This window comes from Sphaerodactylus townsendi, linkage group LG13, assembly GCF_021028975.2.
Source record: "Sphaerodactylus townsendi isolate TG3544 linkage group LG13, MPM_Stown_v2.3, whole genome shotgun sequence".
Classification (NCBI taxonomy): domain Eukaryota; kingdom Metazoa; phylum Chordata; class Lepidosauria; order Squamata; family Sphaerodactylidae; genus Sphaerodactylus; species Sphaerodactylus townsendi.
The window spans coordinates 51,065,312-51,079,069 of record NC_059437.1 but is presented as its reverse complement, the minus strand read 5'-3'; the positions used below and the strand labels follow the sequence as shown (position 1 = coordinate 51,079,069).

The 13,758-nt window shown below is 47.4% G+C and overlaps 1 protein-coding gene across 1 annotated transcript in view; it reads left to right on the top strand.

Annotated features, from left to right (window-relative positions):
* The window catches only part of TMEM132C (transmembrane protein 132C), a 267,580-nt gene that overhangs the window by 191,084 nt on the left and 62,738 nt on the right, over positions 1–13,758 (top strand). Inside the window, 1 exon segment of the mRNA XM_048514591.1 lies at positions 4,298–4,484. Within this exon segment, the coding sequence (XP_048370548.1) occupies positions 4,298–4,484 (187 nt within the window).

Below are 13,758 nucleotides of genomic sequence, written 5' to 3'. Positions count from 1 at the left end.
GCCAGCTGGATCGCCTTGGGGCCAGGGATCACCAGTAGGTCTGCCTCCGATGAGCGGAGGGGCCTAGAAGGGTGATATAGGGAGAGACGGTCCCTCAGATAAGCAGGGCCAAGGCCGCGATACCCCTCTCCCCGCAGATTTTGAGATCCCAACAGTATAGTTTTATGCCAAAGATGCCAGAGAATCTCTATGTAATGCTAGCATCTCCCCAAGTTATGCCCACATGGGGGTTAAGAACATAAGAACAAGCCAGCTGGATCAGACCAGAGTCCATCTAGTCCAGCACTCTGCTACTCGCAGTGGCCCACCAGGTGCCTTTGGGAGCTCACGTGCAGCAGGTGAAAGCAATGGCCTTCTGCTGCTGCTGCTCCTGAGCACCTGGTCTGCTAAGGCATTTGCAACCTCAGATCAAGGAGGATCAAGATTGGTAGCCATAGATCGACTTCTCCTCCATAAATCTGTGCAAGTTAGTTGCTATCCTAAGCCTAATTAGTAGGATGGCTATAGGCTTATATGCCAACGGTGTAGTTCTAAAAAGTGTCCAGTCCTTTAAAACCCATTGACGTCAACTGTAACTCTGTGTAGGATTCCACTATTAAAAACTTGATCTTGATTCCAAAGGGAAATAAATGCATCTGTAATTATTGTTTCAACATTTTTTGGGGAGTTTTCAGAGTACTTTGTGTACACAATTTCCCCCTGCAGAAAGCCTTTCTGGAGAGTTTCCGAAGAAGGTGTTTTTTTATTTTCTTAACCTGATCCCTTCTCTAAAGCTGTAAGGCCCTTAAGCTGTTGTTCTCCCCTGTTGAGGAAAATCCTGGGTTTGGGGTGTTTTTTCTCTCTCCAGCTGCAAGGAGATTTTCCACACCGGATGAATGTTAACTAGCAAACTGACTTCTCAGAGCCATAACTGAGGGAGAACCTCTCCCAGACGTAGACGGGGACTCATTTCTCTCAAAACTTCTTGTTTTGTGCTCTGCATTCTAAGAAGTTAGACGCCGCAGCATTCAGGCAGATTCAAAACAACAAGAGAAACCAAACCATCAGTGGAAGGGCTGTTGTTCCATCTGACTCTGTACAATGCATCAGAATTATTAGTAGTAGAAGAAGAAGAGTTTGGATTTATATCCCCCCTTTCTCTCCTGCAGGAGACTCAAAGGGGCTTACAATCTCCTTGCCCTTCCCCCCTCATAACAAACACCCTGTGAGGTGGGGGGGGGGCTGAGAGAGCTCCGAGAAGCTGTGACTAGCCCAAGGTCACCCAGCTGGCCTGTCTGTACTATCTGAGACTTTTAAGGAAACAACAACTGAATGGAAAACTCCTGGTGTCCTTTTACCGCTGTGCTATAGAGAGTGTCTTAACCTACTGCATCTGTGTATGGTTCTCCAGTTGCACAGCGGCAGATAGGAAGGCGCTCCAAAGGGTGATCACTACTGCACAGAGGGAGTTGCTCACGGCTGCCCTCTCCCCTCCTTGGAAGAACTCTATAATTCCCGAAGCCTAAAGAAAGCCCAAAATATTCTGAGAGACCCGTTTCATCCAGCACACTCTCTTTTTGAACTGTTACCATCCGGCAGACGATACAGGTCTATCAAAACTAGGACAAAGAGGCTTAGAGACAGCTTCTACTCTAGAGCTGTGGCTATGCTAAACTCCGTGGCTTCGTGTTGATGTGTTTGGGGCTGTGTAGGGATGGGTGGAGGAAGGGGAAAGTGAGGATGGGATATGAGTCTGAAATTGTGTGCATCGAGGAATGCTGCTGTAAATTTCGTTGTGCGTGCACAATGACAATAAAATGCTTATACTTATGCTTGGAGTGCACAGGCTAATCTGAATTCCCCAGATAAGCCTCCACAGCTCAGGCGGCAGAGCGGGGAATCAAACCCGGTTCCTCCAGATTAGATACACGAGCTCTTAACCTCCTACGCCACTGCTGCTCCCGTGGAAGTAGTGGAAGACACCATGGCTCAGTGCCAGTGCATGTGTTCAACATGCAGAAGGTTTCAGGTTCAGCTGGGATCTCCAGTTAATGGACTTCCAGTAACAGGGTCTGCTAGAGCCAGAGTGGTCTGCTAGAGTAGTGGTTAAGAGCAGGTGGATCATAATCTGGAGAAGTGAGTGAGTGTTGTGCATTCAGACTGGCAGGGGCTATCCCAGATCTCTTTAACGTCATCTCCGACCTCAACTTTTTACCTGGAGGCATCAGGAATCGAACCTGGGGCTTCCTGCATGCCAAGCTGAGGCCCCTTCCGCACATGCAAAATAATGCGTTTTCAAACCACTTTCACAACTGTTTGCAAGTGGATTTTGCCATTCTGCACAGCTTCAAAGAGCATTGAAAGCAGTTTGAAAGTGCATTATTCTGCATGTGCGGAATGAGCCTGAGTGTTCTGCTACACCAGGGGTCTGCAACCTGCTGCTGTCCAGATGTTCAATGACTACAAATCCCATCAGCCCCTGCCGGCATGGCCAACATCTGGAGAGCTGCAGGTTGCAGACCCCTGAGCTACACAGTGTCATCTTTCTTTGTTGTTTTTTTCCTGTACTTTGTTGTTGCTCCTGTACCGCCAAAGGAAAATATTAAACAACGTATAGGTTTTTTTTTTCTCTTTTCCTTTCCAGTCAACATTCAGTGAAACCTTACTTTGGAGTCTGTTTGACCCCAGTCCAGATTAGTAAAGTACTTTATTTTTTTTTTGTTCTTTGGGTTTCAGCTACCGAGCAGTTTCAAATGTCATGTGCTAAAGAGCTGCTGTTTTCAGCTGAGAATTCTTACAACTGTAGCGCTGATGTAGGATAAGGGGCTATTTGTCTCTGAAGGTGTATTTCTTTTAAGCGGTTGCTTTCTTAGCTCTTGATCTATCTCAGGTGCTGTTGTGGCAAAAAGTAGGAAGGGGGGAAATGGATGCCTTGGAGGGCAGTTTAAAGGTGCTTGATGGCGGTGTGGATTTTCAATGGCTGCATTACTCAGAAGAGAAGCGGCAGGGAGTAAATTCTTGCAGCCATCCCACACAAGCAATGATCAAACATCTGCCTTTCCTGGTTTGGGATATAGAGTGCACCATATTTCATAGCAGAAGTACAGATCCCATGCATTAGAGCGCCTTTTGAAAACGCCTAACTGGCATTGTTTGACATTCTCCTGCAGGTAGAATCAAGAGCCAATCCTGTATACCACTCGAAACAGAAAGAGATGTTTGTCAATCTCAAAGCCTCATCGCATCCCATTTTGCAAGGGAGAGCGAGGCTGAACTGGATCCCCAGAGTCAGCTGGCTAACAGAAGCTGCCACCCCCCCACCCCCCCAAAAAAAACTCCTCTTTTTTTGCTGACTTCACAAATTGCAAAAAGCCATGTTATTGCTCTTCCCTTGTCTCGAGCATTTCTTTCAGTGTATGCAGATGCTCCAGGTCAAGCCCCAAAGGCCCACACTCTCTCTATATATAATGTCTATAATCCTGTATATATTTATATATCTATATCTATCTATATATTTTAATTTTTATTTATTTATTAGTTTTATATCCCGCCCCATCCCCGAGGGGCTCTGGGTGGGTTACAACATACTTTAAAAACATCCTACAACATCCTGATTTAAAACTTTAAAACCAATTAACAAAATTATTACAAAACGCTGGTTGACAGTTGATGTTAAATTAATTCATCCTACCATTTCCCCCGCTCCTTCCCCACTTCCCCCCTTCCCCACGGAGACCAAAAGATGTTCTAGTATATTGGATCTATCTATCTATCTATCTATCTATCTATCTATCTATCTATCTATCTATCTATCTATCTATCTATCTATCTATCTATCTATCTATCTATCCATCTATCCATCTATCCATCTATCCATCTATCCTCCATCCTCCATCCTCCATCCTCCATCCATCCATCCATCCATCCATCCATCCATCCATCCATCCATCCATCCATCCATCCATCCATCCATCCATCCATCCATCCATCCATCCATCCATCCATCCATCCATCCATCCATCCATCCATCCTCCATCCATCCATCCATCCATCCATCCATCCATCCATCCATCCATCCATCCATCCATCCATCCATCCCTCCATCCATCCATCCATCCATCCATCCATCCATCCATCCATCCATCTATCTATCTATCTATCTATCTATCTATCTATCTATCTATCTATCTATCTATCTATCTATCTATCTATCTATCTATCTATCTATCTATCTATCTATCTATCTATCTATCTATCTTAATGCCTATAATCCAAATGCCTATAATCGCTTTCTTTTCCCCACCTGTCTCCCTTCCAGAAATAACAACAATCAGTTCAGCGAGGTGGTGCAGTTGAACTTCGAGATAGCCAGCTTCAGCAGCCTTTCGGGGACCCAGCCAATCACATGGCAGGTGGAATATCCCCGAAAAAGGACAACGGACACAGCCCTCTCTGAAATCTTCATTTGCCAAAAGGATCTCATGGGGATTGTTCCTCTGGCAATGGTAAGAGAGTTTATACTAACCAACGATGGTCAGTTTTTGTTGATATTTGTCTGTGGTTGTTTTTGTGTTGGAATTGCATTTTTTATCTGAAGAGCAGTCCTGTGAACTATTTTATTAATAGACGCAGGAACAGAGAATGGAAGTGAGGTTCAGAAATAGTGTCCGCATTTTTATCAGGAATGCCGTTACAATTGTCTTGCAAGTAGAATCCAAACTGCATTTTGTGGTCACAGCTTGATCTCGGCAGAGCTCAAAAGCTAATCTGGGTTGACCCTGGTTAGTACTTAGATAGGAGACAAGGACCACGCAGTTGGCTTATATTAGCTGAAAGACTGGCTTCAGTACGGACTGCAGCCCACTGGCGTAACATCAGCAAAGGCCGGGAGGAAGCTGACTAATGTTCCCCCCTCCCCAGCTTCCACCCCCCCATCACCACATCAGCCACACACCAGCGGTTTCGCCCCTCCACCAGGGTAAGTGCTCTGAGCAGGGCGAATCCACCAGTGTTGGAGTTCGGCACTCCTAGAAATGGGATCCCACCCCCCTTTGCATGTGACTCTGAGAAGGAGAAGGAGAAGGAGGAGGAGAAGGAGAAGGAGGAGAAGGAGGAGAAGGAGAAGAAGGAGAAGAAGAAGAAGGAGGAGGAGGAGGAGGAGGAGGAGGAGGAGGAGGATGAGTTTGGATTTATATCCCCCCTTTCTCTCCTGCAGGAGACTCAAAGGGGCTTACAATCTCCTTGCCCTTCCCCCCTCACAACAAACACCCTGTGAGGTGGGTGGGGCTGAGAGAGCTCCAAGAAGCTGGGACTAGCCCAAGGTCACCCAGCTGGCCTGTGTGGGAGTGCACAGGCTAATCTGAATTCCCCAGATAAGCCTCCACAGCTCAAGTGGCAGAGCTGGGAACCAAACCCGGTTCCTCCAGATTAGATACACAAGCTCTTAACCTCCTACGCCACTGCAGGCAAGACAGACCATGTGAATAATCAGGTGAACATTTTTGCAACCTGTATTGGGGGGTGGGGGTGGAGAAAGGCCTTTTTAAAATCCTGCTGAACAACATTCTTCAAAAACCTGTGAGCCCTTTTGGCTTGGGCTGTCGTTCAATGCAATGCAAGAAGTGACTTTGGGCTACTGAGTGCTTCATTGTAAAACTGAGCCACTTGAATCTCGAGGGAGCTGGTGGGATCCAGAGCACACGGCCAAATAAATGAATCGGACTCTAGCAGTGGCGTAGGAGCAGCAGTGGCGTAGGAGGTTAAGAGCTCATCTGTCTAATCTGGAGGAACCGGGTTTGATTCCCAGCTCTGCCACCTGAGTGGTGGAGGCTTATCTGGGGAATTCAGATTAGCCTGTGCACTCCCACACGCGCCAGCTGGGTGACCTTGGGCTAGTCACAGCTTCTGGAGCTTTCTCAGCCCCACCCACCTCACAGGGTGTTTGTTGTGAGGGGGGAAGGGCAAGGAGATTGTCAGCCCCTTTGAGTCTCCTGCAGGAGAGAAAGGGGGGATATAAATCCAAACTCTTCTCTTCTTCTTCTTCTTCTAGCCTGGTATTGAGATGCCTTCTAAAAATATGCTTTGAAATGCCTTCTGAGTGCTAAGCAGGGTTTTTGTTGCCGTGCCGGGTGATAAAGCTTGGCACTGGCCATAACGCGCCACATTAATAGAATCCAGGTAGGGGAGGTGCCAGCGGTCAAAATTGGCTTTGTTGGCAGGAACAGGACTAGATAAAGGGACCGTTTTCTGCTTTCTCTCCGCTTGCTCAGCAGTTCCAACCGGGCCCGTCCTTTATTTCTTCTTCATTTGAACGTTAATCTCCTGCCAGGCTGATTCCCCGGCAATTCCCTTGTTCCGAATCACAGAGAGGAACTCAAAGAGAAAGTCTGATGCTGCCATCTGCTAAGGAGTTGACGGAGCTCAGTGTATTCAGGGGAGTTAAGTACTTCCAATTCTGCAAGGAAAAGTAGGTTTCCCCACCCCCCTCAACCCGTTTGCCAGCAGATGGATTGTTCCAAATATGTATACATCTACGAAACGGCCTTATATTGAACCCAACTATTGGTTTATGTTGGCAGCAGATGGATTATTCTTTTGCCCGCGTGGTGTTTTACGGCTATTCTGTTGAACCGATTGGGCCTGTACGCGGAAAGGTGGGATCGAAAGAAGTAATGCTTCCTAATAAATATAGAACAGAGGCGTGTGTATGGCAGAGACTCCAGGTAGCTGCAATACATCACTGTGCCCCCTGTCCCAAAGGGCCTAGTAGCCACACCCTTTTGGGGTACGTGTGGATGAACACTTATCTCAGTACAAGGAGTAAGTGAAGGAGCCTGAAGATCACTTTTGAGGTCTATCCAAACCTGGGCATGGGAATTCGCCTTCTCTCAACCATGTCCACTAATGCAGGTTAATTTTTTTAGGTTAGGATGGGCTTAGATGGCGAACCTTTTCGAGACCGAGTGCCCAAACTGCAACCCAAGACCCACTTATTAATCGCAAAGTGCCAACACGGCAATTTAACCTGAATACTGAGGTTTTAGTTTAGAAAAAGCGGTTGGCTCCGAGGCGTGCGTTACTCGGGAGTAAGCTTGGTGGTAGTCGGTGGCTTTGCTTTGAAGCAACTGTGCAACTCTTCCAACGGGTGAATCACGACCCTAGGAGGGTTTACTCAGAAGCAAGCACCATTGCCAGCAACCGAGCTTACTCCCAGGTAAAGGATTGTACTTTAGTTCTTCTCATGAAAATCAGTGGGGTTTAACAGTGCTCAACAGGGTTACCTACACTGCTTCCCCAAAACTAGGTCTTAGGTTTAATGCTAATAATCTAGCCCAGCAGCCCAGGCAAGCCTAGATGTGTGGGGGGGCACTCTGTGCGTGCCCACAGAGAGGGCTCTGAGTGCCACCTCTGGCACCCGTGCCATAGGTTCGCTACCACTGGCTTAGACTGAGTACTTCAGATAGTTTGGGGTTGCCCAATTGGAAATCTGACCTTATACCAGTGGTGGCGAACCTTTGGCACTCCAGATGTTATGGACTACAATTCCCATCAGCCCCAATTGGCCATGCTGGCAGGGGCTGATGGGAAATGTAGTCCATAACATTTGGAGTGCCAAAGGTTCACCACCACGGCCTTATACCATTAAATTCCTAGACTCTGATTCAGTTTGAGAGGAAGTAGCAATGAACTATCCCACTATAGGCCCTCTTATCTACACTCCTGGGTCCTTGTTATAGAAAGTGGGAAAATGGTGGATGAAACATGTGAGTGGGAGAACCAATCATGACCTGGTCTTCAACCTTCTTTAGAGGATGTTCTCCAAGACTTCGCTAAGTTGTGAACACAGTGGTGTCGTGATTAAGAGCAGGTGGACTCTAATCTGGAGAATCAGGTTTGATACCTGGCTCCTCTACATGAAAGGTGGACTCTTATCTGGTGAACCAGGTTTGTCTCCTTCACCTGAAGCCTGCTGGGTGACCTTCGATTAGTCACAGTTCTCTCCCAGCTCTCTCAACCCCAGCTACCTCACAAGGTTTCTAATGTAGGGAGAGGAAAGGAAGGAGCTGACAAGGTGCCTTGAGAGTCCTTACAGGAGAGAACAGTGGGGTATAAATCCAAATTCTTCTTCTTTTCCTCTCCATCCTTCCTCCAAGCTTCAGAAAGGAGATCTGATGTAAGTGCTTAGAAAATGGCAACAATCAGGAAGTTCGGGGGCAGCAAAGAGGTGTGGAAAACAGCAATGGGAAAACAAATCGTAGTAAATATGAAGGAGAAGAGTAGTTTGGATTTATACCCTGCCTTTCTCTCCGGTAAGGAGACTCCAGGCAGCTTACAAACTCCTTTCGCACAACAAGGGAAGACGTCTTGAAAACATATCAGCCAAAGAATATTTTTAAAGGGGATTCGCTGAAAACATTTTGAGGATGGAAATGAAACGTTATCAGAGCCAAAGGAGGACAAACCAGTGGGGGACTCCATGGAGGGAATTTTTTTTTTTGGCTTCAAAACATTTTAAAAGGTTTGTGCGGAAAAAGCCAGTATTCAATACACATCTCCAAACAAGAGATGACAATCAGCCGCTGAGCCCGGAACGCTGCTACTAGCTACAGGACATATTTAACACTCAAGCTGGAAACGGAAGGGAAGGAGCAAAATTGGAGAGGACAGTTGCTTTGAGAGGCATCCGTAGCTCTTTGACTGCCGCACGGGACAGCCTGGTATTCCAATTACATTTTTTTAAAAAATCATGACAAATCAAGATCCGGAACGCAGAACAATGGGCTGCCGGGAAAACACTGAAACGTCGTCATCAGTGATATTGTCTGAAATCCCAGTTAAAACTGAGCAAATGAACGGTTGCAGCTGCAAACGACTGATGAGACGGCGTAATATGTATCCCACGATATGCTCATTTGCAAAATATGCTCCTTAAAACAGCAACCCCCTCTCCGGCGGTTTGAGAGCGTCGCCCTGAGATGGAAGGAGAGTGACCCTCATTGGCTGTAAGAATGTCTTGCCTTCAGCCTCCTGTTCCTTGTTTCTCTTGCAAACTTCTTCTGAGTTGTTAGCTGCCACTTTCTGCCCATCTATCCCAGGGAGAGATGCTCCTTTGCCCTCCCTCCCCTCTCCGGGCTGGCACATGAACGGCGGCAACTGCGGGCACACATGGTGGCTGCGGTTCTTGGCAGCCACTGGACTGAACGCATCCCTCCATAATGTTATTTGCAAGCAAGAGCATCTGGGGCGGGAGCTCGCTGGCTGGGTTTGTCGCTGGCCAAGTCTGAAGTTTCTCCAGTATCCTCTTGTTCCTGCTGCCACGGCAGCTGCCAGCGAGGTTCTGTTGACAGGGCTGGCTTTTGGAATCCGCTGTCTTTTCCAATATGGACCGAGGCTTAAATATCATTTTTACCTCCCAGTTGTACAGCTGCTGCTTCTTAGAAGTCCTGCATAAATCCTTCTGGAGAGAGATCAAAATAAGCGCCCGGTCCCAGATAAGGATGATACAGCTGGTGATTGGAGGTATCGTCAGCAACCTCATGTCTTATATGTGAAGTCAGCTGCCTACAGGCCTGCTTGCCTGTGAACTCACCACCGCCATTGGCTGAGCTGCAGTGATGTCACAGAACGTGCATCAACGTTCTAATGGCTGAGGAGGAGTCAGGATTGCAGTGCTGAAAATTAGATCTCTTTAGGATTAAAAGCTTGATATGATAGAGGAAAGGGGAGGGAAAAGATAGAGGTTTATAGAGTTCAGTGGCTAGAGTGCCATTCCAGGATGGTAGGGACTTGGATTCAAATCTCCACTCTGTCCTCACACTCAAAGAGTGACCTTATCCAGTATTTTATAGATATATGCTGTATGTCATTTATATTTACATACCATAGATCATCCAATAATATTTTATTTTATTTATAAAAAAATTATACCCTGCTTCATACCTGCATCTCGAGGCAACTTAGACAGGTTAAAAACAATAAAAAACCCCACAATAAAATATCATCAACAAAAAATAACAATTAAAACAACAATTGAAATAACCCCAACCCCCAATCAACTGGCCCTACCCCACCCCCAGACCAGCAGCTGTAGCGGGGGAAGTGTTCCAAGTAGGCTAACCAAATGTCTGGACAAAGAGAAAGGTCTATGCCATGTGCCTAAACACAAGAAGAAGAAGAAGAAGAAGAAGAAAAAGAAGAAGGAGAAGAAGAAGGAGGGGGAGGGGGAGGGGGGAGGGGAGGGGTTTGGATTTATACCCTACCTTTGTCTCCTGTAAAGAGACTCAAGGTGGTTTACAAACTCCTTTCCCTTCCTCTCCCCACAACATACACTTTGTGAGGCAGGTTGGGCTGAGAGAGTTCTGAGAGAACTGTGACTAGCCCAAGGTCACCCGGCAGAAATGCAGAAGCGTGGAAACACATCTGGTTCACCAGATAAGCCTCTGCCACTCAGGTGGAGGAGTGGGGAATCAAAGCCAGTTCTCCAGACTAGAATCCACCTGCTGTTAACCACTACACCACATGGGAGATCTCTGAGGAAAGATTATTCCATTCCATATTACCCAATGATTTATTCAGCAAGGAGGCAGCCTTTTGTCTTCGAAAGGCCTGCAGATACAATGAGCAACTTTCTAACTTCATGCAATGCCAGAACTCCAGACAGAGCCCTTGTGCTTGTGGAGCAGACTTAGAAAAATTGTATTTCTTAGCTGGTAATATCTGAAATAGCAATTGGCAGCAGGTTAAATCTGCCTGAATTCCTTATTTGTTTGGGATATCAGATAAATATTAATGGGATATAGAAATGCTAGCTCAGGGAATTGAACAAATCGTAGTGAAATATTGTATGAATTTGAGATGAGCAAAGGAGAAATCATGCTGTTTTACTGTTGCGCAGATAGTGCTTGCAATAATCAAAGTTGGTTTGCCCCTTGCCTGCCTGGGCTTCCCTGGGTTTGCTTTTCAGATGATAAAAAAGATACACTTCTATCAATAATCAGAAATAGCTTGCAGTGTGTCCCCAGTGGTTCTACTCTGGGCTCAGGGAACTCAAACAAAGGGCAGCTGTGGCTCGCGCACGGCCTGCCGTTGCGGGCTGGGAGGGCCCCCAGGCGAAAGCCACGTCATTGCCTTTACAAGGGCAATGACGTAGCTTCAGAGCTCAGCCCGCGCATGCGCGGGAGCCAAGCTCCAGAGGAACACGGTCCCGCGAGAGCCGTGGGCCGCATCATCACCAGGTGCCCGCAGGCACCTGGTTATTTAAGCCGGCGTCCACGTGCCCAGATGCCTGGATCACCCCCCCCATGCTGCGCCATTTGCTTCCTTGTCTACTCCTTTCTTAATAAATTCCTCTGGCTGTGGCCAAAGTTATTTTACCCATAAATAAGTTGTTGTGTTTTTATTGGTTATTGGGGGTGGTTTTAGGTTTGGCCTAAGCCCATGGGATCCCTTCTCAGCCTGCAACTAGCAGATCAGGCCCTTCAAAGCAGAAATCCTTTAGACCATCCCATTCAGATCCATTCCAGAGCAGATTTGAACAGATCTGAGGGTGGTAACACAGACACCTCTCCTCCAGGGTGATGCAGTGGTTCAGAGCATGTGCACTTTAATCTGGAGAATCGGGTTTGTTTTCCCCGCTTCCACTTGAGCTGTGGAGGCTTATCTGGTGAACCAGATTAGCTTGTGCGCTCCAACACACGCCAGCTGTTGGGCTAGTCACAGTTCTTCGGAGCTCTCTCAGCCCCACCTACCTCACAGTGTGTTTGCTGTGAGGGGGGGAAGGGAAAGGAGTTTGTAAGCCCCTTTGAGTCTCCTTAAAGGAGAGAAAGGGGGGATAGAAATGTAAATCTTCTTCTTCTAGAACCAGGGGGCATTCATTGAAAATGCTGGGGGGAAGAATTAGGACTAATAAAAAGAAACACTTCTTCACACAACGTGTGATTGGTGTTTGGAATATGCTGCCACAGGAGGTGGTGATGGCCACTAAGCTGGATAGCTTCAAAAAGGGCTTGGACAGATTTATGGAGGAGAAGTCGATCTATGGCTACCAATCTTGATCCTCCTTGATCTGAGATTGCAAATGCCTTAGCAGACCAGGTGCTCAGGAGCAGCAGCAGCAGCAGAAGGCCATTGCTTTCACCTCCTGCACGTGAGCTCCCAAAGGCACCTGGTGGGCCACTGCGAGTAGCAGAGTGCTGGACTAGATGGACTCTGGTCTGATCCAGCAAGCTAGTTCTTATGTTCTTACTCTTCTTCGTAGAAGACCGATTCAGCAGAAGGCTGTTTTGGGAGCGAGAGCCCACCCTAATAGTGCGTTCCCCCCCCCACCCGCTCATAACCTCACCTGCCTCCTTCCCCATCCCGCCCTCCCCAAAGCTGAGCTGTTGAGCAAGCCTAGTGAGTCTCCCTAATGACACCTGCGACAAACACCCCAGGTGATGAGAATTTGTCAGAGATAATGAATTGTAAACCAGCAAGCCGAGCAAGGCAAACATGTGTCAGATGACAGACTGAAGGTGAAGCGCCTGCTGGGCGTACGTGTGAGCGTGCGCGCCCATGCAGAGGAGCAGGCGGCTTATTTATTTATTTCTCAAAATCCTTGGAGGGGAACTCAATATGTTTCTGGGGCGTTCGAAAAGTCCCAGCAAACTAATCACTTGGCCTTCATTCATTCCTTTCCGCTGTGATGAAGCGCTCTCCTCGTTTGCTACTCGGAGGATTATTATTTTTTTGCATGTTTTGGATATTTTTTTCTCACTGTCATTCCTCAAACCACCTTCAGACCTCGTTAATTACAGCTTGGCAGAAACAAGAGGTTACTCCGTGGACCGGTGCCGGAGTCGTTACCGGAACTGTCATTGAAGAACGTTGGAGGCTTTTGAAAATATATCAAAAAGTGCTTTGCAAATTTCTGGTCATTTAAAAAAAAAACCCCAGCAACGCAACACCAGCAGCAGAGGCGTATCTTGGGGGGGACGGGAGGGGTTCGTGGTCCTGGTGCCATGCACGTAGGTAGGTCATTTAAGGTGGGTGGGGCTGAGAGAGCTCCAAAGGTTGCTCAACAGCTCAGCTTAGGGGAGGGTGGGATGGGGAAGGAGGCAGGCAGGGTTATGAGTGGGGGGAAACGCACTATTAAGGTGGGCTCTCGCTCCCAAAACAGCCTTCTGCTGAATCGGTCTTCTACGAAGAAGAGTAGAAGAAGATTTACATTTCTATCCCCCCCTTTCTCTCCTGTAAGGAGACTCAAAGGGGCTTACAAACTCCTTTCCCTTCCCCCCCTCACAGCAAACACCCTGTGAGGTGGGTGGGGCTGAGAGTGAAGAACTGTGACTAACCCAACAGCTGGGCGTGTTGGAACGCACAAGCTAATCTGGTTCACCAGATACGCCTCCACAGCTCAAGTGGCAGAGTGGGGAAATCAAACCCAGTTCTCCAGATTAAAGTCCACATGCTCTGAACCACTACATCACACTGGAGGAGAGGTGTCTGTGACTAGCCCAAGGTCACCCAGCGGGAATGTCGGAGTGCGAAGACACATCCTCTGCCACTCAGGCGGAGGAATGGAGAATCAAACCCAGTTCTCCAGATTAGAATCTAGCTGCTTTTAACCACTACCCCATATTGGGTCCCCAGAGATCTGCAGCCACCACCTGGAGGTTGTGTTGGGTGGATAGTGGTCAGAGGTGGAAACAGGCACATTTAAGAAAAAGCTGTACCAGAATGTGTCTGTGCAAAAAGTTTCCAGCACAGCTTAGAACTATTTTGAGCGCTCTATTTTTAAAA